The sequence below is a fragment of the Akebia trifoliata genome, chromosome 6 (assembly GCF_017979445.1).
Source record: "Akebia trifoliata isolate Shusen 1 chromosome 6, ASM1797944v1, whole genome shotgun sequence".
In the NCBI taxonomy this organism is placed as follows: Eukaryota; Viridiplantae; Streptophyta; class Magnoliopsida; order Ranunculales; family Lardizabalaceae; genus Akebia; species Akebia trifoliata.
Window position 1 is genome coordinate 4,392,359 of NC_141380.1, and position 23,569 is coordinate 4,415,927.

Sequence of the window (23,569 nt, forward strand, 5' to 3'; positions counted from 1 at the left end):
TTATGATCATAGTAGTAGAGACAGATTCATTATATTAAAAAAAAACAATAAAAATATGGCTGCGAAAAGGCCTGCCATTTGTTTAACCAAATCCCATGATTCAATATGCCAGTTGCATTTCCCTCTTCATTTCTACTATTACATAAGGAACGAACAGGAAAGAAAAAAATACGAAGCAACAATAAAATTGGTAACATAAAATTCCAAACCAGAATACTGTCAGATTAAAACCCACATTGAAAATCTTGAAAAAAGCAGGCATCGCTTGCCCCTTCTTCAATTCTTTCAACAGCTTATCAATCTACTCGAGCAATGTAGATCATGTGGGGTCCACATCCTTTTAGAAAAAAAATTACTTTACACACTATACAGGTTAAAAAAAAAAAAAAGCGGGGAGAAATGATTGCCCATTTCCAAGATGATGAAGCTTGGAATTTAAGATTAATGGCTTAATGCTCATGTTTGGCACGCGATTTTAGAATTCCTGGAAGAGGGGATGAAATGGGAGGCCTACCAGTGGCATTCGACCTCAAGGGATGTGTTACATGGGTTTGACACACACCAATCATGCTGGAACCCTCACCTCCGTTTGCAGTAGAATCATGGGTGACATCACCACCTTGTGGTGTTCCACAAAGTTTCATTGCCTTCAGAACGTAATTGTCGTCATGTAGCTCAAAAGGGGTGCTGCAATTAGGTTTGCAGATAATATCTAAGTCAGTCAAAGAGTATACAAACAGCAATAGTTTGAGAAATCTAACGCTGCTTGTCGACTAGAAAGTTAGGTCTGATCCCACAAATTATGTTATGTGGATGCCGGATGAAGTTCAATGCAAATGGGAAGCATCAGTTATATTTTAAGGGATCTTTAATCGGCTTTGGCCCCCAGGGGTCTTCTTTTTTCTCAAGTGAGTTGGGATTATGCTTGTGCTCGGTAGGTCTTCTCAACCTCCTTCAAGCTTCCCTTCTTGATTGTATTTATTTTCTTAGTCAATGAAATATTTTTTACTTATTAAAAAAAAGGAGGGCAGCATCATTCCGCCCAATACATCAGTAAGTATGAAAACAAAACCGTATCAACAGAAGAAGCATTTGATTAACTTACCTATTGAAGTCAAAATGCACCAGCTGCATATCTTCAGATATTTCCACCTCAACAGTTGCATGTGGACGTGTCTAGGGTTCAAAAAAGCCAAAAAGGAAGCAAAGAAACAGAAATAAAATTTGAATTACTACTCAAGCTTCAAAATCATCATGAATGCCATAAAAAAATTGTAACATGACACACCTCAAGGGAAAAGAAAACAAAAGCATTAATATGCCAAACACAACTATGGATACATTTCCATACTGTACTGTCTAATTGAAGCAGGACACGATAACAGAAGACGTGACTCTAGATAGAGTAGAATTGATAGCTGACCCCAAATCTTTGGGATAATACATTTCCATACGGTACTGTCGAATTGTAACAGGACATGATAACAGAAGACGTTACTCTAGATAGAGTGGAATTGATAGCTGACCCCAAATCTTTGGGATAAGGCTCTGAGGATGATAAATCAGTCATTCATCCTAAAGCGAGACTTCTATTCCTATCCACTTTTTAACGTAAATTTCATATCAACACAACTTGGACTGATCTCTTAACATGGTATTGGACTAAGGCTTGAGTTAAAGATGGTTCAATATAGAGAGGTATGGATATGTATAATTGTATGTTGGCCAGTGTCCTTGTGTAAGATTCAAATATTGGTCAATAGGTAACCCATCTTGGTGACCAAGTCAGTTACATGCGGAAGGAGACGGGGAAGCAGCTAATTCAAGGAAGTGTTCCTAGAAAACATATAAATAAAACAATCCCATGCCGATGGAAGGAATAAATAATAATGATGATGCGGATGATGGCATTTTTTTTTCTTTGAAAAGATGTGGTCAGCAGGTTTGTGATGTGGATATTGCAGGACAGGGTGCATGCAATGTGTAGAAATTCCACTCCTACTTGCACCATATGAAGTCAAAATGGGTGATAGATGACTGCCAAAAAGAGAGCCTTAAGGAGTGAGGTTCCTAAAATGTATATAGAGTTTGGTGCGGCCAGTAAGGACTTCCATCTTATTTCAACTCAGTAAATGATGACAAGTGGCAGGGATGGAACACTTAACGGGAGTAAGAGTTGTACAGATGTTAATCTGAATTCATGTGAATGTGGAAACTTGATTGGAACACAAGCCAAGTGATGCCACACTTGCAGGCGGGACAAACAAGACCTCTCTGAATAGGAACAACCCTTGCGATGTTAATCTGAATTCATATGAATGTAGAAACTCGATTGGAACACAAGCCAAGGGATGCCAACACTTGCAGCCGGGACAAACAAGACCTCTCTGAATAGGAACAATCCTTGCCTTTTTCTTTGACGATCATGATGATTGAAAATTCTTGATGCAGGAGATGATGATGGAAACCAGGAGGAAGAAGAAGGATCTGAGATCCTGTATAAAGATCGCCCTCACGTGTGGGTGAGGGAAAAAAATGACACTCCTTAGTTTTTTTTCTCTAGCAAGTTTTCCTTGAGCTTGAGTTAACAAATTTTACTCAATTTTTCCAAATGAAGATGAAAGAAATTCAGAAACACACTGGTGCTTAGAGAAAAAAGGACTATGAAAAGTGAATGAGAAGAATAGAACTTGGAGAACTAATTGCCAGTGTAGAACAGGAGGAAATATGTCCAATTGCTTCAAAAGAGTGGGAGAAATGCGGAACTAAAAAGGTCCATGTGGAGGAGGCTACTTGGAAGTGAAAACCATAAGTTCTACTACGGCTAAATAAGAGACAAAAATGCCAACTTCTTTCAAAGGCTAACAAAATGCTATAGAAGGAACAACCTCATCTATAGGCTTGAGGAGAATGTTCATTTTTGGATAAAGAAGAGGATAGTAAAAGAAACAGTAGTGGATTTAATTTTACTCAGATATTGCGTTCACTCTGTGCCACCTGGACAGCCTTGAGTTTGACCAAACTTGCCCCGGAATCCAATGTTTGATGAGAAAGACAAGTGAAGAAGGTGTAGAGATGGAAGCTATTGGAAACCTTGAAAGAAACAAAGCCTCGTGCTCCAATGGTTTCACTATTACTTTCCACAAGCCCTATTACAATATTATAAACATGGAAAACGATCTAATGCAATGTTCTTGGCCATTGTTCAGAAAATGGATGAGATTGACAATCACAGGGATTATACCTACTTATAAGCATCACTTTATTCAACCCCTTTTTGGACTGAAAAAACAGGTAGTAATACAAAACAACCAAGCAGCTATACCTGAACCAGAATAAATGGTAAAGCCACACCACCTTTGGGTGCATTTCCTGAGTCATATAATTGCTCATTCCGTTGTATAAGGTTTTGAAGACCTATGAACTTCAATGAAGGTAAGGAGAAGTTAGTGAACGGTCACTGATTATCATAGAACAGTGTTAACTAAAAGAAGAAAATCCTCAAAATATTTCTTACAAATCATACCATGTTATGAACACAGATATATCAAAAGTAATTATCAAATAGAGAATATAAATAGGAAATCTTACTTGTTCCCCCAGTTCTTTTAAATAGGCAGCTTTCTTCTCAACCCTGTTTCTCAATCCAAGATGTTCTGCCTGCAATAATTAGATTTATGGAAGAGGAACACTTCATATTAGGGCTACAACATCTACCACAAACAAACAAACACACAAAAAAACAAAAAAAATCAAATTTTGGGCAAAATTTCAAGAAGCACGGTTCACTCAAACCTTTAGCTCTTCAATATCATTCAAGCCAGTGTGAGGCAAACCCTTCCATTGTATGTCTTTTTTATCTTTAGATATAATATCCATTGCCATGAGAACATTCAGTGCATCATACACTCTCCGCCTTATATTTTTCTCATCATATTGTTGCTGAAAAGAAACCAAAAACCCATGGCACTGTCTTACGTTTCCAAAAGATAAGATGACTACATGTACATAGATTAGCAGTCCTTCATTGGCCTACTTTGGAAATGTTACCTGGTCTGGAGATGCCAGACTATTGCTAGGATCTGTAAATTCAGCTACAAGTTCGTCTGCGACCTGAGAAAAACTTCTACTGACGTTATAAGCCACTAACACACTGAAAACAAAATTGCAAGAACTTGCACATTGATCAATGTAAAAGTTGATACACAAATAAGATAAGACGATGATGTATAACATAAAATTGCTTCACCTGGAATAGAAGCACTGATCTAAGCATTCCATAACTTAGAAAAATGACAGAGATAATGCTCTAGCATGCTAAATATAGAAAATTAAGAAGAATACAAGATAAGCCTTGGTGAAGCCACTGACCTCATTGTAAGTGGTTCTACCCTTGCTTTCCACTTTTTCGCAGACTACAAATAATTATAAACATGGTAGAGACATGAAATCGGTAAGAAAAGGCTCAATAAAAACTAATCAGACTGCAAATAAAATAGTCTTAGAGTAACGGATGTTACACTCTACCACAACAACTACTATCCACTGCAAGATCTTTTCAGTTTACAGATGAAGCATCCTAAGGATTTTCCTACAGAATCCAGCTCTACCTTAAAACTTACATCTTAAAAATATAATGAATTAAATGAAATGGAAAAACAAACTAAACACATGCAAACATATAGCACAAAGAGAAGAAAAAAAAAACAAACCTTTTATGCTGAATTGGCGCAATCCCCTACCACTCTTATCACCTCCTACAGGCCGTTGTTGGCCTCTCTTTTTCTTCTTTCCACTGTTTAGAAATCAAGAATTAGTTCACTGTAGAACATGGGTTTGAATGATAATGTGACATAATTAATGATACCCAACCTCAAGAACACGTTAATTATAATGATTTATGTCAAATATTGTTTAGCAAAACAAGACAAAACAAGCGAAAAATGACATTTTGATAGCTTAAAAAAACAACTCCCACGAATCCATGGAATTAACAGTCTTCACCACATAGAAATTTGATTATGAGGGCAATAGAACAGTACCTGCCATCACGGGCACATCAAACTCAAGAGGGTTTATTTCCCCATTAAAATAAAGAGTGTAAATTGTTAATCTATTTCAACAATTCTCACCATTATAACCAAGTTAAATCTCATGGGTTTTCCTAGAAACCATCTAAAACCCTAATAATAACAAATACCACTACAATCAACTTAAATTTGATGATCTCTACCTAAAATTTCAAGGAACTTAAATAAAATTAAATTAAAAACTCACCCAACTGCGGTTTGAGATCCAACATCGTCTCCCTGAATATGGAGGTGATTCAATCTTACAAAAGTGTTATCGCTCGCCACTGGTGTCGCCATTACTGACTCGCTTCGACTCGATGGAGACCCAACGCTTCCACTCGTTGACATCGATTGCCCAGAAAACGTCCCCCAAGACCTCGTAAGTCCTCCTCCCCTTGAAAAACTTGCAGATTTCTTCTCCTCATCTTCTTGATTCTTCCCCGAACTTACCATTTTTCAATCTTCCAAGAAAATTTAAAGTAAGAAAATCAAAATAAAAAAACAAGAACCCTTTTTGGATCAACGAGTAGGGATCTTGATGTTGGAAGAAAACCCTAGATCGAAACTATCCTTCTGATAACCTTGAAATCGAAGAACTATAAGTCTCTTGACATGAACAGAGGTTGAGGTGCATTATAGCTGCATGTCTACCACTGGAAGACTTGCAAATTCGCAAAGCTTTTCGTTACCGCGAAAATTTGCAAGTGCAGAAGGATTTCTTGGATTCGCGAGGGAGCGAAAAAGTTGCGTCGATTTACGATGCAAACGCCCACAAACATTTACGGGAATTTGCAGAGGGACAATCAAACATCCCCCATCCACATTTCTCTCTCTAATCTAAAGAAAGGTGAAATAGATGTTTGGACCTGAAACGGAATGGCGACGGGTTGGGAACTTGGGGATTTGGTTTCGGGTTTGGGTTCACCCGAACCTATTTTGTCCAATTGTTCGGGTTTTTTTTATACTCCGATTTAGTACCAAAATATGTAGAATCAGGATCAATTATTCAATTTACTTGATTCCTCATCTTTTGAAGCAAATATTAGCCAAAACCCACAAATGACTCTATCACTAAACATCACCGGAAGGCGAAGATGGGATTATATTCCTCGGGATTCCTCCACTTGGATCTAGAAGGAAGTTTATATTGATACCATCTCCAAACATGTACCACTGATGCCCTACTTCAATTGTTTTCACGACTCGAAAAAATCTTCCTTTTAAAGCTTTTATTGTAAATATTTCAAATATTTCAATTGACTTTCTTTTATTTTATCTCTTGGATTTCACTGTGTGTGCTAAGTTCTTTTTCCGAAGATCACCGAAATCAATTCAATCAGATCATCCTCATCATTTATTAAGGTCCATGGGCCTAACTCAACATCAAAACCATGGGCATAACTCATAAGGTGAGGGTTGTTTTCTCCTTACATACCACATGGATTAGGCTCCCACAAGTGATGTGGGACTATCATTTTTAACACCCTCCCTCACGTTGGACACCACGTGTAGAACTAGGAAAATGCTTTCACACAATTCAGAAATAGACGAGCCCAGCTCTGAAACCATATTAAGGTCTATGGGCTTAACTCAACCTCAAAACCATGGTCATAAGGTGATGGTTGTTTTCTCCTTATATAGTGCATGGATTGGACTCCCACAGGCGATCTGAGACTATCGTTCTAACACAACCAACCAACACCCCGCCCCTTCTCTCATTTATAAAAAAAAAAAAAAAAAAAAAAAAAAAAAAAACGAAGGATGCAACTAATTAATTGCACAAGTAGGATTACGGGATCAAATAGACTTTAACATATATGTTTAGGAATTCTCCCTTGTGTGAGTCCAATCTCATGGTACTATTTTGAAGAAATGCCATCAATTGTAGGTTCTAATAACCATCAAGGGTTGGTAAGATAGTCAATTACTACGCCTCTGGAAGTGGAGGTCTTGAGTTCAAATCCTCCCTTAGAGGTCACCCTTAGGCTATACTTGGATTGAGAGAAGTGGAGAGAAGAGAAACTCATTAAGAGAAGAAAAGAGAAGGGAAGAGAAGAGAAACTCAATTTTTCTCCACCATGTTTGGATTGATAGGAGAGAACTTGGGACAACTTTAGAATTTTAAAATATCTTAAAAGAAATCTAGGGGTAGAGTTAGAATTATAAAATATTTTAAAAGGATTTCTCCCCATTTCGCTCCTCTTCTCTCCACTTTTGGAGAAAGAAAGTTCACATTTTTTCTCCTCTTCTCTCTAATTCTTTTCTCTTCTCTCCACACTTAACAATCCAAACAGGGGAAATAGAGAGAAACTCATTTATTTTCTTTTCTCTTCTCTCCATTTCTCTCAATCCAAACACAGCCTTAGGGATTTATCCTAGAAATTACCTAGTGCCAGTGGGGTTTTCTTTTGTATACATGTTCTATTCATCGGGGGCCAAAGAGTGTAGATTGTCTTGTGAGGAGGGGGGGAGAACTACTACTCTTTCTGGGCTAAGACTTCATATATATAGGTCCCATTCCATCGTGTGTTCTTGTTATGACCCATCTTACTGAGAGTATTCTCTACACGAACCATACGATCCATCACCCATAATCTAAAACGTCATAATGTAAATTTAATTCTTACAATCTAAGTTGAGTCATCCATGACATTGTATATATGTCACAATATACAACCACCATATCTTACTCTCACAATGCAGTAAAAGATGGATGAAGAACAAAAGAAAGAGACTCACAGAAAGATCGCGTGGTTTGGGGTAACATGTGAAGGAATCTGAAATATCGTATACGACAATGGTTACAGGAATAGCAACAAGATCCCATTGTCGGTCTCAAGTTTTATTGACTGATGTCTTCTAATGCATGAGAAAAAAAAGATAATTAATGCAATTTATGATCTATATATAAAACAATGTAAATTATGATAATTACTGATACTAAGCTCAGAATTTATGTATAAAATTATGAATTATGATCTCTAAAATGTAATTTAGGTGAATTAGGCCAACCTCATATCCTTAAATGTTTCATAGGCATTTTTGCTTTTCTTACCATAGATGAATTGGTAGAAATATCTTAAACAAGAACCTTTTTATATTTTGTATCTTTTGATTGTAATGTCGGCAAAGAAGATCAGAAATCCAGCTAGCAAAAAATATACGTTGCAGCGCCATTACCTGCATGCGAACCGTGTGTCTTTCAATCTCTAAGTCCTCCTTTAAACGCTTCTCTCCTCATACTACATCCCGACACCTAACCCCTCAACGTAGCTAAGTCTTCATTGCTCCTCCAAACTACTTCACCTTATTTAAAGCGAAATCGGTACACCCTTAGAAGTAGTTCAGTTGCACACACCTAATGAACTATTAATGCTGAGCCATTGTACATATCCCTCTATAGGGTCGAGTCATTATCCCTTCTTCTTGGGCTCTAAATGGAGGCTCTTCTTCATTTTCATTTTACTACTACTAGTGAAGTCACAGGCAATGAGAAATCTAATCCTCGAAGAGCCCAAGGCGGGGAAGACACATGGTGTAACAGTCAGTTTAGTGTTTCTAAGGAACAAAATTCGAAACCTAGTGATTGTAATTCTTCGAATTGCAATTAATTTATGTGCTGTGATGTCAATAATGTTGTTCATCGAACGAGTTTACATGGCGATTGTCATCGTTTTGGTAAAATTGATGGGGAGGAAGAGATATACCAAGTATAAATTAGAAGCCATGAAAGAAGATCTAGAGGTTAACAACACTTATCCCATGGTGTTGGTGCAAATACCTATGTACAATGAAAAGGAGGTATTATAACACCTTATCACAATAATAAAGAGATCAATCACGATATTGTGTACTTATACACACCTTATTATATTACATCCCATCTCTTATACTTTATTAAACGGCTAGAAAGTATTAGGATCAGATGGTTATTATGGTTCAATCAATGTAATCTTCACTAGTCAAATATCACAAGGATGCTTTGATTTCCATATATAGGTTTTACACAAAAAATAATGATTTAATTAATGTTTTGCAAGATTTTATTCTTAAATTTTAATTTCTCAAACTTTAGGATAATTAGACATGCTTGCACATTGCAAAGAACAATTAGTAATTGAAGTGAAAAGGGATTACATTTCTTTGGTTTCAAAGAATTTTTTGTTGTTGTTGTTGTAAAATTTAATCTTTTTCTGCTTACCCGGTTTTTTAGATAATTATAATATAAGGTTTTCAAGCTTAATTATGTCATGCCACACGCATGCGGGCGCCCACACACACACATACAAAGATTTTGTATGAGCTGTTATCTCTATAAATATGTCATGGTGTCTTGGGTTCTACATATGGACTTTGTTTAACCACCTATCTTCTTTTAATACACATAAGTTCACTTCGTCATCTATTTCAGGTTTACAAGCTTTCAATTGGAGCTGTATGCAGCCTTTCATGGCCCTCAGACAGGTTGATAGTCCAAGTCCTCGACGACTCTACCAACCCCATCTTACGGGTAAGGATCCAAATCAGCTAAAGCCTTATTCAGAGGAGACCCGAACCGATTTAAGGTTTGAATTATGATAACTTTGTGTCCTTGGTAATGTAGGAATTGGTGGAGTTGGAGTGCAAAAGGTGGATAAACAAAGGCGTTAACGTTAAGTATGTTACAAGGAACAATAGGAATGGTTACAAGGCCGGAGCTCTTCGTGAAGGATTACAGAAGATGTATGTTGAGGATTGCGAGTTCGTAGTGATCTTCGATGCGGATTTCCAGCCCGAACCCGATTACCTATGGAGGACTATACCTTATCTTCTTGAGAATCCGGAACTTGGTTTGGTTCAGGCTAGATGGAGGTTTGGTAAGGATCCATGCATATATAGAATGTTTACTTCATGTTCATTATACTAAGATAGAACTTATAGTCGTGATAATCTGATGTCCCCCTATGCTCCCATCATAGAACCGTTGATCATTTGCCTCGGGATACATAAGAAAAGGATTTATTGTTCTATGTATCCCGAGGTAAATTATCTACGTTTCTACCATGGGGACATATGTCAGAGGGGGCGTCAGAAAACTATTATTCTAGAAGTTAAATCTTAAAATTCATAAAACTCGAGTAATTCAAATATCCATCGAGTCAACTTGATGACTCACATGATTATTTCTTTCTATATCACACATGACTTGACTCTAGAAAGAGTGGAATCGAGGAACGTGATTCGTTTAGCCTAATTCCATTGATTTGTATTTTATTAAAAAATAACTATCTTATAAATATGAATCGTGATAATTTGACACACTTTTTTTTTTTTTTTTTTTTGAGACGTTCTCTTATGTCCCGTCATAGAATTGTTGATCATTAGCCTCGGGATACACATGAAAAATATTTGTGGTTCTATAACTGTTAGGTCCGGGAGCGTATAGGAGTCTTTAGAAAAAAGGAGCGTCAAATTATCATTAGTTTATAAATATTTGAAAATTTTAAGATTTTTAGAATTTTTGATTCCGTAAAAAGAATGTTAAATATAAGAATTAAGTCAGCCGAGATTATAAATGACTCAACAAGTTTCCAAAATCAGCTCGACTGAGCTTCAGAGTCAACTCGAGTTAATTTAAATGATTTTCAGTACTAGATCAACTCAATAAATGGACTCATAAAATTAACTCGGATGAGTCTCAGCCACATGCATTGTACATGGCTTCAGGATGTCGTTCTTTTGTCTTATCTTGTTTCCCTCTTTATTTTTCCGTTACGAATGAAAGGCAAGTGGGTCGGGTCGGGTCGGGTTGACATGTTAACCCACAGATCCTATGAGCTGGGTCCAGTTCCAACTTTAAACTTCATAGTATTTCGGGTCAGTTAAGTAAATTATACCCGTATTTTTCTATCCAGAAGTTTATGTATATCGGAAAGGTCGAGCTAGATGTGTCCAAATCCAAATCAGATACTTGGGTCGGGTCATAAATGGTAAATCTTGACCTCTCCTGATGAAATATTACTATACACCCCCTCAAATAAAATCTAATAATATGATTTCAAGTGTCATTAATATGAAATTAGTAAATTGAGTGTATAACAGAGATAAGGATGATAAGATAGAGTAGACAAGTGAAAAGGTGAGGAAAGATAAAACTAGAAATAAATGTAAAGATGTAGGAGTGATTCCATTAAGTAATAAGTTAAGCGAATATCAATTGAGAATTAAGATGTTTTGGACATTTTTTTTAAGTAATAGGGATATCTAAACTTACGTTCGACTGGTGAGATCAGGTGAGCTACGGCCTGGACCAAGGCATATGGATCCCTCCCTTGGGCACGTGCAATGCTTGCACATCACACACACCAGGTAAGTGAGGGTACACCCTTGCAGGTGGCCTTGAGGAGCCACTACTCATATTGGGTAGCAAACACAACGTATGGACTCTCGTCGCTTATTGTATTTGAAATTTCCATTGAGCCAACCCCTCAGGGTTACCTAGTGGACATGTTCATGTGAAGACTTATTACAATTTAGAAGAGATACTCACGTTGAAGGTCTTAAAAGAATAAGATGAAGACCATGAAAATTTTGGATGGAGATAGTAAAAATAGATAATAAATCACTTTCAATAACAAAATACTGAACTTAGGATTGAATGCAATGGAGGAACAAGATTCATTTTAATAACCCCAAATCTTTAAGATATAAGGCTTTGTTGTTGTTGTTTGTTATTTTCTTGAACTCGATTCTTTTTCAGTGAATGCGGATGAGTGTATGATGACCCGACTTCAAGAAATGTCGCTCGACTATCACTTTAGTGTGGAGCAAGAAGTAGGTTCTTCAACATGTTCATTTTTCGGGTTTAATGGTAAACTATGCAAGGCTTCCCTTGAACAAGATTTGGCATTTATATTTAGAGTCAAGATTTTCTAACTCGAAAATTTTCACTCAATCTGCACATGGCTGACGTGGCAAGGGCAATGAAGCATAGATCTTTTTTCTTTGGGATACACAAGGATAAGATCAACGGTTCTGTGCCCTTGCCACGTCAGCCAAGTACATAGACCGAGTGAAAATTTTCGAGTCAGAAAATCATTAGCGTTATATTTAACAAAGTATTTGAGTAAAACATATTGTATTAAACTGAATATGAATTCATCATCTTGTGATAATTCAGATATATTGTATAAATTGATTCACCATTTTATATTCTCATAAATAAAGATTATTGGTAATTTTGAGGTACCCTCCCATGACAGTTAGAGATAGACAGTTTCTAAACTGATGACAATATGACATACCTGCCAATGACTTCAGTCTTTCATGAGAGATTAATTAGAACTTTGGTAATATTTTCTAGTTAAAATGCTTTTGATCGATATGGTTTGTTACGAATAATATTTGCAGGGACAGCAGGAGTGTGGAGAATTCAAGCTGTTGTCGATGCAGGCGGATGGAAAGACCGAACAACCGTAGAAGACATGGATCTTGCAGTGAGAGCTAGTCTTAAGGGTTGGAAATTTGTCTTTGTGGGAGACTTGTCTGTGAGTTTCTTCTTCGTATATGTCTAATCTCTCTTTTTTTTTGCATAGTTTTTCATTAATACAAATTTTATTTAAGGTGAAAAACGAGCTTCCGAGCACGTTCAAAGCTTATCGATTTCAACAACATCGTTGGTCATGTGGTCCTGCTAATCTTTTCAAGAAAATGACCAAGGAAATATTACTCTCCGAGGCAAGTAAGCTCGATTATTTGTCCTATAATAATTAATAAAGGCGAATGCCAAATTAGAATTTGATTAAAAATTAGCAAGAGAGATTAATATGAGACGGTCGAACTTACGTTTTTTTTTTTTTTTGGGTAATGCAGAAGGTATCAATCTGGAAGAAATTTCATGTGATCTACTGTTTCTTCTTTGTAAGGAAGATTGTAGCTCACTGGGTGACCTTCTTCTTCTACTGTATAATCATCCCAGCAAGTGTTTTGGTTCCAGAAATAAATCTACCCAAACCTGTTGCCATCTATATTCCAGCCACAATTACCATTCTCAATGCCATCTGCACTCCAAGGTAAGAGAATGTCAAGCATTGACAATGAACGATTTTATGTTCCTTAGCTTGCTTTAGGGCACAAATATTTGGGTCTAGATCATTTTTTTTTTATACCAGATTAATGGTTAGTAATTAGTGTGTCAAGGCAGATTTTGAACCCAAGACTCACAAACCTTGCCAACTTAACAAACTGGCACCTTCGAAACAACTAGTTTCGATGGTGTTATAACTGAGACATCTGTTGGTGTGCATAGGTCTCTCCATTTATTAGTGTTTTGGATTCTGTTCGAGAATGTGATGTCGATGCATCGGAGTAAAGCAGCAATCATCGGGCTCCTTGAAGCTAGCCGCGTAAACGAATGGGTTGTCACTGAAAAGCATGGGAACAGCATGAATCAAAAGAACACCAAACCACAAAGGAAACGATGTGGATTGTGTGGTCTTGAAAGTCGACATGCAGCAAAATCCCGCATCCGTGAAAGGTACATTCAACATGCCTCATCAATTTTAGGTGTGAAGATCTCAAGGTTACCAAAACCCAATTATTTGATTTCAACTCTTTATACCAAATTGATAATGAGGTCAACCCATTGAACCGATTATCTAGATTTGTAGGTTTTGATCTTTGTTTTTATTTTTTTAATGAAAAAACCAGGATCCACATTATGGAACTAGCGATGGGGATGTTTCTGGTGTACTGTGCGATTTACGATATTCTGGTTGGCCATGACCACTTCTTCATATATCTGTTACTGCAAGCTGGAGCTTTCTTTATAATGGGATTTGGGTATATGGGGACGTTTGTTTCCAACTAAAGGTGAATGGGACCTCTTAATCCAAACCATCATCTTCAAGATGTCAATGTAAGTGCACCAAAGTACTTACACAAGACACAACCTATTGTGCCCGACCGGGCTAACCCTTGGGTTAAAGCCCCTGGGAATCCCGGCCCACATAAAATTGAACCCATTTCCCTCCACATAGTTTATGTCTAGTATGTAAAAGGAAACTAGAATGTATTTTAAGTTTGTTTGTTTTTCATTTTTTTGTTTTTTTTGTTTTTTTTGTTTTTGTTTGGGATCGATGGTACATGTTTTAAGGTAGCTTGTGATTTGGAATAAATCAGTGTCATTTGTAATGTAAATACGTACCAGTACCACATATTGGAAGACAGGCCAATTGGCAGTGTAAATATTCAAGTTGTCGCAATAATGACCAATATAAATATTCCGGTTGAAGTTCCTAAACGTCGATGGCCACAATGAAAACATAAATGAACTATCTCAATGAACTGAATGCTAGGGAACCTGTATGTCTCGGACCATCTCTGTCATTCGTTGTTCGACACTAAAAGTTTTTAAAATAATGCAAATTTTCCCAAAACGCATCAAAGAAGCAACAATTACCATGAATTCTGAAGCCCCTATTGCAATAAATAAATATAAAAAGCTCATACAAAATCAATAAAGACCAAACTGATCTCACTCCAGTTCATCAAGTTTAACCTCGTATTGTTCACCGGTTGAGAGGATTTTTACACCAACCATACCTTTTTGCCACTCAGAATTTCCAACCAAGATCAGCCTTCCTGCATTGATCCGTGCAGCACGTTTGAACACCCTGTTCAGTGGGAAAAGAAAAGGAAATAAAAGACAACACAAAACAAAGGACCAGATAACAGGGGAAACTATTTGGTTGGTCAAGATCAACGTAAATCTTAAAACATCTGAATTAAAAGAAAAGGAAATAAAAGACAACATAAAACAAAGGACCAGATAACAGGGGAAACTCTATTTGGTTGGTCAAGATCAACGTAAATCTTAAAACATCTGAATTAAATAGGATGGAGTTATGCATGTATACCACTTAAGGGGTTTGTTTTCCAAGACAAGGTCGACGCTTTGGCCTTTTTGTCTGAGAATGGTCGCGACCATTGCAGCTGCCCCTTGGAGCTCTTGGTCCAATGGGCAAACTATATTCTCTACTTGTGGACTCAGCTCAGGTAGAAGCCCCTTTTCCTTGAGCAACTGAAACAAAGCCATACGCCATCAACATTTATCAAGCAGAAACTGAATTTAGAATAGAATAATGATTTTCTGAAACCCCCTCTGACATACGCCCCTGAAGTGACGTGCTATAACCATAGATTCTTTTTCCTCAGGATACACAACTGCACATATTTATGGGGAGGTACAGTTGTGTAGCCCGAGGGGGGAAATCTATAGTTCTAGCCCATGCCACGTTGGGGGGCTTTTGTGAGAGGGGGCGTCGGAATATCACGACTCATTTAGAATAAACTGCGGAAATTTAAAACTGAAGACAACAAGGTCACGTATGGAAGCTTAGAAGTTTCTTTCCTCAAAAAGAAATTTCTTTTGTTGTGAAAATCCCAAAACATTAGAAAATTCTTTTTAAAGTACTTCAAAGAAATAAAAATTCCACAATTTTTTTTTTTAGGCTTCCATACAGGGCCTAATATATTAAAATTTAAATCAATGACAGTATTCACTCTATCTTGAAAAAATTTCAGCCATTAATGGAAGAACAGGTATGAGGTGTCATATTCTTACTTCAAGTATGACAGCATCTCCGAAACCAAAGCCACAAGCAGGAATATCATCACCTCCAAATGTAGAGAGGAGCCGATCATATCGCCCACCACCACAAATGGCTCGTAACTTCCCTTCTCTGTCAAATCCCTGGACAAATAAAATTATATTGTTACGAAGGAATTGAAAAAAGAGTGGATGCTCTCCTCCTTCCTTCCCTATAATCATTTTTTTCTGAATGTTACAATAACTTTTACAAACAGAATTATATCTTTGGTCAACCATGACCACAGTTATAGATTTCTGGCCCTCAAGATCTAACCTCAAAGACAATTCCAGTGTAATAGGCGAGACCCCTGACAACAGATGCATCAAATTGAATCCATTCAGAATAACCAAATTTTTCAGCTAGTGAAAATAACAGTTTCAAATCAGCAACAGAATCTCCTGCAGCTCCAAGAATCTCTGCATATGCACAAGTATAAGATAAAGCTTCAGATTTTTCCATATTCATGACCTGTGTTTCTTGAAATAAGTTGTGTCGTGTTTCCCATACCAATGTCTATGTTGGTATGCGTAAATGGGAATCTTAACAATCACTACTCGATTACTTCAAAAGAAAATTTCAGGCAACTTGAAAAAAAAAAAAAGTTGAACATTATGAAGAAAGTATATCAGGAAGGCCCTTCTTCGTATAGGCATTGTAGTGGAAAGAGCGTGCCCAACTTCTAGGCATTAAACAAAAAGATTTGTGTAAGGCCTCTTTATTTATCTAAAGTTCTCTAACTGATTTATTTTATAGATTTTATCTTTAATTGCTAGTAGCCAAAAATAAAACAGTACGTCACATTTATAGCTTCTCTATTAAGGATTTATAACAGCAAACCTTCTAACTGGGACAATGACTTGACAGACAGAACTTGAAGTAATTCCCCCATAGCTTCTTCTGATATTCCAACTGATCTTAACTCTCTCTTCATTTCATCCAAGGGAATCTTTTCCATCTGTTTCCAGGTCAATAATACACCAAAAAAAAAATGGAGAAGTACTAGTTAACTGAAACGGTAACTAAAGAAGTAACCGAGGAATTTGAGATATGATGAGATAGAGTGAGACAATGCATTTTTACAACATTAAAGACAATCCATTACTTGAAATCTAGAAAAGACTCGTAAAAAAATTATAAGATTGGGCAACTTATATGGGCATTCTTTCCTTGTATTAGAGTTTATACAAGGGGGATGACCATGAATTTTTCTCCGTTAATATTTACAAGTAGCAAAAGAGTCAAGACCATTGGGTAGAAAGTCAGCTATCTAAAAGACCCTTTTTTTTCCAATTTGCATATCTGTTTAAACATGCGACCTCCAGGGTATGAAAGTCAGTCCAATTGTAGTTAGCAGATCAATTACAAACTCGGAACTACAAATTGAATATTTATACCATGATCCACAAACCGGTAAGCTTGAATCCCATATCACATTAATCAACCTTATCTCCAAAAAAATAAGAAGCTAGGTCCAGGACATGTTGGAGCATATTTCTGAGAATAGATATACCAAGAAGGGATGAGTTGGACCAGTCAAAATGTGGTTCAACCAACTCATATACAGACTAGGGAGTGCTCCAAATAGATTCAACAAGCTTCTTAAAATGGGAAACAACATTGTAAAAATGGTCGACCTCATTTTGTCTTTGGAACCATCAAATCGTGTAAAGAATTATCAAAGATTAGAGAAGCCAATCAAGATTGGAACCAAGGCATCCGAAAAGACAACCAGACCCTTTCAATCCAAACTAGTGCCAGTGACAATTCCCCAATAATACTGGGGGTGAATAGAACAGCAAAACGAAAATGATGGGTTTCAACTTAAGAAAAAAAAAATGCCTCTAGAAGGAGAAACTAAACTCCTATCTAGTGAAAATCCTTTGTTTGGCACAAACCATAAGAATTGAATAAACTGACCTTGTCAATGATAATGCAAACTTTGCCAAATAAATTTTCTGGTACAGAGTAGAACTTCAATACTTCTTGTAAAACCTGTGGAAAAAAATAAGAGAAAAAAGAGCAAATAGCTCAAAAATAGCAAAAGATAATTTATAAAATCTTTCTACTATTCATGACTAGTGTTGCATTTTAAATGCAAAGTATAAAACCATGACATAACCCATCAGAAGAAGAAAAAAGCACCACTGAAAGAAAAACGATACAACAGCACACACCCTACTCAAAATAGTGGAGTATCAGTAATATGATCAGCTACAACCAATAGGAGATCAGGGTATGCACCAGAATGCACTTCTCAACACAGTTTGGAAAACAAGCCAATTTTTCAATGCATGATACTTGAAGCCCCTCGTCAACAGTCAAAATCACAGGATCTTGACTAAGAGTTTCCCACTACGAGAGAATCCACAATTAAATACTGAAAGTATATGCATTAAGAGCTCAGAAAAACTCTAAAACAAATAGTATAGTTCATAAAGCAATTTACACTGCATAAAAGGAAACACACGTAATGGATATTGACTAATCCTTTATTTTTTCCAGGGGGAGAAGCATCAGGTCCTTGGTGGTTAGTTAACACTATGGATCACATTACAGATATGGATAGTATGTTCCAAGGCACTAACAGAAGGTGATTTTTTCACTACAGAAGCTTTTAGGCATACTTCGTATGTTGGGAAAGTCTATATTAGTTCCAATTTTTTTTCTTGTCAATATATTTCCCTTATGATGATACAAAAGAATACTGGTTCTGAATCTAGATTTCATTTAGAAAAGAATAGTGCTGAATAAACATGCAGAGTAAAATTACACTCCTTGAAACCCCGAGGGGTTGGCTCAATGGCAATTTCGGACCGATAAGCAGTTAATTCCCATAGGTCGTGAGTTTGATACCCAGTATGAGCATTAATTCCTCAGGGGCCACCCGCGAGGGCACACACTCACTTACCTGGTGCGTGGGAGGTGTGGGTGTTGCACATGCCCAGGGACTAGTCCTTGGACAAGACCATGCTCTATGAACTGGGCAAAAGCCCAGATACAGGCCAGGTCCACTGTCTACAGAGATACCTATCAAAAACAAATTACACTCCTTGATACAGTAATATCTCAAATTTCTCCAAGCTGTTATAAGCATTGGTACTGCAGTTTTTCCTCGTATTGAAAGGAGAAAACTCCTACAGGTAAAGCATCTAATCAAAGCTTTCATGAGTTATATTAGAGCCTTGTTCAATCAAACTATCAGCACATCAGCTATTATTGGAATGGAATTTAGAATCTTAGAGAGGATTAAGTCAACTTTAAGCAGGACCAAGAGTTAGAACTGTTTTGTCATACATAATTTTTTTATAGGCATTTTGACATACATAATTCAACCATAGTGATTCACTTTGCTCAAGAACTCATCGAGTGATTATTCTCCAGAAGCAAAACATATTTGAATTCTAGCCACAGTATGCCAAGCTAATATAATAATTCAGAAAGTAAAATTTAAGACCAATAAAAGGTATACAATTTTATGAAAAATCTCTTTTTGTTCATATTGAATGTCAAAAGGAAGATCCTCTTATACCTTTCGGCTAGAAACCTTAAAGCCCACATCTGATGCTGTGATCCCAAGTCGCTTAAAAAATGTGACGATAGAAGAAATAAGCTCCGCCTCAGCCTACAACAGATAGGACAAACAAATAAAAGAAGGAATAACTGTGATAAAATATATGGAACTATAATAAAATATATTTGCAAGGCCATGATTGATATACTTTAACCAATTTGAATAAGCGTGATGTAAAGCTAGTCCTACAATACTATATATGCACTATAATCACTAGAACACTTTTCAAGGACTAGGGAAAGAAAATATATATTTGGAAAAGAACAAAGAGACAAAAAAAAAGGAGCAGGAAAAGGAGTATAAGGAGAGAAGAAAAGAGACAGAGCATAGTACACTAGTCAACTCCCTCTCTTCTACTCTTTTTCATACACATGTAACCCACAATTCCGGTATCAACCAGAGTTATAGAAAGAAAAGTGACATTTATTTCCTGCAACAAAAATTATATATAAATTAGCACATTCTCCATATGATTCAGTGCTCCCCAAATCCAGTTACAAAGTTGGAGACCACTTTGATAGTAGTAGTAGTAGTAATAATAATAGTCATAACAACAATAACAATAATAATAATGAAGAACAGCAACAACAATAACAATACATATGAAGACTCAATCAAGCACATTAGATTTCAGAGGAAAAAAGCACAGCAAAATCATCTTGACAATTTGCAGCACATGGAAGGTTGGGCAGAACATACTGTCACTTCAGGAACACCAAATATATCCATATTCCACTGATAGTGCTCACGACGCCGTCCCCTTGTCATCCGCTCATAACGCCAGCACTGTCCTATGGCAAACCATTTCAATGGAAGGGAGATGGATTTTCTGGACAGAAAAAAAATGGAGATCAAATTCTGGATATCCGATCTCTACCTGGATACAAAAATCAGAAAGTAATAATATAAGGTTTTAGCAGTTGAATCAGTAAAGGAGACTATCTGTGCAGTATAAATCTGTATTCAAGACAAAAAATCAATGATTTGCAACAGAATCAGAATTTTAGTACCCCTTTTGTATCACAAGCCTTGCCAAAGAAGGAGTAAGCTCGGGCCTCAAGGCAACACGGTGATTTCCCCGATCCTCAAAATTGTATAACTGGAAAATGAACAGGAAAAAAGTTATCGGGTCAGATAATATAAGAAAGAGCTTAGTAATTTTAATGCTTGCAATTTTAAAGGACGCAAAATTCTAAGGTGTCACAATTCTTAAAATCCAAATTTGTGCTTGTTCAAGCTTTGATTTTATTTCTTTTTTAAGTTAGAGCAGGTGATACAGCACAAGTAGTAGTTCATGTGCAACGGTGATACTTCATTGATTAGTAACCAAATTCAGAAAAGACAGAAAGCTTTGACATTGTTTAAGAGAGTTTTTATTTCCAATATCAGAAATCACTTGCACCTGATCCAAACCCATAAGTAATGCAAAGTCCATCTGGCTACATGTCACATGGAAACGATATATATTGCCTCCATAAGGTCACAATTCCCAAAGCCAGACCAATACTTCACAAGGTTTGAAAAGAATCAAACCTATGATCTCTCTCCACTAAACCTATATCAATAACTAATGTTCCTTAATCTTCATTAATTTTGCTCCCAGTATATGGTGTTGAAACAGAAAGACGAAGGCTTAGTCTCATGTTAATCCCACATTGAAGGACTAGGACAAAACAGGAGCATATAATTATAAAAACCAAATTAAAACATCACCACAGGTAGAGCTGTAAACGGTACATATATGTATATAAGGGTAAATTTGTTTTACGCACTACAAAAGGTTAATTTGTTTAATTTGTTCAATGGGTAAATTTGAGTTAGGTTGTTTGATCAGTAACTCACACAGATTTATCTTGAGCAAGTAAAATAACAAAATCCACAAACACAATCAACAAGAGAAATCTACCAGACAAGACACTGTCTATTTTGTAAGTAAAGTGCAAGCCAAAACTTAAAAGTTACATTTTTTTTTTTAAATTGAAAATTTAAAAGTTTAAATCTGTATGGTGAAACATGAAAAATGCAAATTATTATTTTATGTTTTTTTAAAAAGGTATTTGATATTACAATTGGACACTTTAACAAGTTTGGATTATAAAGATTCTATCTTTTCAAACTCATCCTCAAATAGAGGGGACGCAGATAACACAATCTACAATAACGTTCAATCCAATAAAAAAGATCAAAAAATAAATAAATGAGACTCCTTTTTTACTCTTCTATTAAAATAAGCGCACCTGGTCTTTAATTTCCTCCCCAGCTTTCCTAACAAAGAGTGATTCAGATTCGAGCACTGGAAAATCGACCTCTTCGAACCCAAACAACCGAGAAACCTTCAAGAACCAAATGATTGACAACCAATAAAACAAAAATGGAAACACGTACACAAACAAACGAATCGAATGTTACCTCTCTGAAATTCTGAAAGAGCCAGGTTCGGAGGCGCATATCTTCAGGAGGGAAATCTCTGGTTCCTTTCGGAGGATTGACATCGATCTTCTGTGAGATTTCGATAACGGGAGGTGAAGATAGAGCTCCGGACCTGCCTCCACCTCCATTGTCAGATGAATTCAAGCTTACCGATTGAACAGATGATGAAGAGTGGTTTCTAGGGTTTTGTGAGATAGAGAATTGTGGAATGAGGAATCTGCGATTTCGATTAGGGTTTAGGATTTGAGATAAATATTTGAGAGAGAAGTTTACGCGGGAGTGGAGAATATTGGAGGGTTTGAAGTAGAAGTTGAGACGCGGGTGAAGGATAAGGTGGGTGGCGCTTGCAGGCATTGTGAATTGGTGAGCAGTGATCACCTCTATCTCTCTCTCATACAAAATTAAGTATGTTCATGGGCCGAGCTAAGTTGGGCTTGGACCTTATTAGAAAAGCCCAGCAATAACTATGGCAACTAGTTGGATTTGGTCCATCTAAAGGAGAGATGCATCACTGATCAAATAATTTTTTTTGTACAAAAAAATCAATTCAAGATTTCACAGAATCTCAGATTGTTTAATCATAGGACGTCGTATTTTTGAAAATTACGATGCAGCAATACACACAACATCTTGCAATTGGTCAATTTGAATACTGTGAAATCCTAAATTGAGTTTTACGTGCAAAAAAAATATCTTATGATCCAAAGAACGAGTAGTGGTTAGGTCATTAGTAACCAATATACAATTTTGTTTTTTTCTTTTTGGGTTGAAAAATAATGGATTTTGGTTTTGGTTTTAGCTTACATTTGAAGACCATTGCATCTAATACAGATCCGCCCGTATGTGATGGTTTCAAATGTTAACTCATTTTCTAACCTTTGAATCCTCTCAAATTTTATTTACATGGATTTCATTCTCCATACCTCATCAATGCAAAGGGTTCCTATACAATCTTAAATTCGATTTAGGTGGGAATCAGAGTCACATTACTTGCTACTCAATCTCATTTGTACGATTACTAATTATTTTGGTTTCGGTATCCTATTTTAATTGGGGTCCCATTCTAGTTTGGTTGGGACTCACAACGAACATCGAACCACAATGGTTAAAGATTTTGATTTGACATGAAAGAAGGTTAAGGTCTTACTTGTTGATAAGTAAATATCTTAATTGAATTACAATTAGGAACTATAAGTAGGACTTGGTAATAATTAATAGTGAATGTGCATGAAAGAATTTATTTATTTATTTATATTTTAGAGTTACTATTGGCAATCCAACTTTTACTTATTACACTCAATTTTCTAAATAATTTACCACAACCCAATTAAAAATTAAAACACCCTCTTCAAATATTACAAAGGTTTTGCTCAAATTATAATTAATCTCAACATCACAACACTTCAAAGATCAAACAATTTCATTAGTTGTTTACAATTATGATTAGGCTCATATAAAATCCTTAACGACCCCCCCCCCCCCACACACACACACAAATCTATTGGCACACCGACTTTTACTTATTATCAACTATTCACTAATTTTCTTTATCTTTAATTAGGGTGTAATAAGTAAAAGTGGGGTGCCAATACCAGCTCTATTGTTTTTATATTTTTCTTATTTAATCCTGTAGTTTTCAAAAAAATTCATTATTTCATTTATTTTTAGGTATATAATTTGATACTATTTATACAAATAATTCTTACTTTTTAACAAAATTGAAAAAAAAAAAAAAAATACAACCGAATTCAGTATGAAAGTAGAGTCTCAAAATGCATTTGGGGCCGTCTCTTGTGCCTTTTGGCCACTAAAAAAAGTGTTTTAGAATAAAAGTTGAAAACGAGCTAAAAGCAAAAAACTATCCA

General features: G+C 36.2%; 3 protein-coding genes across 4 annotated transcripts; 1 reads left to right on the forward strand and 2 right to left on the reverse strand.

The window, feature by feature from the left end:
* On the reverse strand, positions 1-5,915 carry LOC147399758 (transcription factor-like protein DPB). Its single transcript, XM_086445230.1, has 9 exons — positions 5,278-5,915; positions 4,713-4,795; positions 4,372-4,415; positions 4,051-4,113; positions 3,796-3,942; positions 3,592-3,660; positions 3,326-3,424; positions 1,106-1,176; positions 1-687 (listed from the first exon to the last, which is right to left on the reverse strand). The coding sequence occupies exons 1-9, from the start codon at positions 5,523-5,525 to the stop codon at positions 450-452; spliced, it is 1,062 nt and encodes a 353-aa protein (XP_086301356.1). The 5' UTR covers positions 5,526-5,915; the 3' UTR covers positions 1-449.
* A 2,484-nt stretch (positions 5,916-8,399) lies between these two features.
* Positions 8,400-14,343, forward strand: LOC147399759 (glucomannan 4-beta-mannosyltransferase 1-like). Of its 2 annotated transcripts, XM_086445231.1 has the most exons (9): positions 8,400-8,873; positions 9,484-9,582; positions 9,676-9,928; positions 11,812-11,922; positions 12,462-12,598; positions 12,675-12,788; positions 12,924-13,123; positions 13,360-13,587; positions 13,761-14,343. In XM_086445231.1, exons 1-9 carry the CDS (start codon positions 8,445-8,447, stop codon positions 13,918-13,920), a joined length of 1,731 nt encoding a protein of 576 aa, XP_086301357.1. In that variant the 5' UTR covers positions 8,400-8,444; the 3' UTR covers positions 13,921-14,343. The 2 variants fall into 2 exon arrangements, with proteins under 2 accessions (XP_086301357.1, XP_086301359.1); XM_086445233.1 differs by lacking the exon at positions 11,812-11,922.
* A 164-nt stretch (positions 14,344-14,507) lies between these two features.
* On the reverse strand, positions 14,508-22,094 carry HRS1 (Histidyl-tRNA synthetase 1). The gene is made up of 11 exons (XM_086445234.1): positions 21,684-22,094; positions 21,512-21,607; positions 20,285-20,373; positions 19,974-20,103; positions 19,233-19,325; positions 17,621-17,695; positions 16,541-16,658; positions 15,977-16,119; positions 15,676-15,804; positions 14,969-15,132; positions 14,508-14,725 (listed from the first exon to the last, which is right to left on the reverse strand). The coding sequence occupies exons 1-11, from the start codon at positions 22,056-22,058 to the stop codon at positions 14,587-14,589; spliced, it is 1,551 nt and encodes a 516-aa protein (XP_086301360.1). The 5' UTR covers positions 22,059-22,094; the 3' UTR covers positions 14,508-14,586.
* Positions 22,095-23,569: the final 1,475 nt, after the last annotated feature.

What these genes read in the sequence shown, in the direction of transcription:
- LOC147399759 (XM_086445231.1), top strand. Translation starts at nt 8,445, where the DNA reads ATGCTGAGCCATTGTACATATCCCTCTATAGGGTCGAGTCATTATCCC. An exon ending in AGGAAATATTACTCTCCGAG is followed by an intron (nt 12,789 to 12,923) that starts GCAAGTAAGCTC and finishes TGGGTAATGCAG; the next exon opens with AAGGTATCAATCTGGAAGAA. An exon ending in AAATCCCGCATCCGTGAAAG is followed by an intron (nt 13,588 to 13,760) that starts GTACATTCAACA and finishes TGAAAAAACCAG; the next exon opens with GATCCACATTATGGAACTAG.
- LOC147399758 (XM_086445230.1), bottom strand. Translation starts at nt 5,525, where the DNA reads ATGGTAAGTTCGGGGAAGAATCAAGAAGATGAGGAGAAGAAATCTGCA. An exon ending in GGATCTCAAACCGCAGTTGG is followed by an intron (nt 4,796 to 5,277) that starts GTGAGTTTTTAA and finishes ATTTCTAAACAG; the next exon opens with TGGAAAGAAGAAAAAGAGAG. An exon ending in TAAAAGAACTGGGGGAACAA is followed by an intron (nt 3,425 to 3,591) that starts GTAAGATTTCCT and finishes CCTTCATTGAAG; the next exon opens with TTCATAGGTCTTCAAAACCT.
- HRS1 (XM_086445234.1), bottom strand. Translation starts at nt 22,058, where the DNA reads ATGCCTGCAAGCGCCACCCACCTTATCCTTCACCCGCGTCTCAACTTC. An exon ending in TTGGTGTTCCTGAAGTGACA is followed by an intron (nt 19,326 to 19,973) that starts GTATGTTCTGCC and finishes TATCTGTTGTAG; the next exon opens with GCTGAGGCGGAGCTTATTTC. An exon ending in ACACTGGAATTGTCTTTGAG is followed by an intron (nt 15,805 to 15,976) that starts GTTAGATCTTGA and finishes TTATTTGTCCAG; the next exon opens with GGATTTGACAGAGAAGGGAA.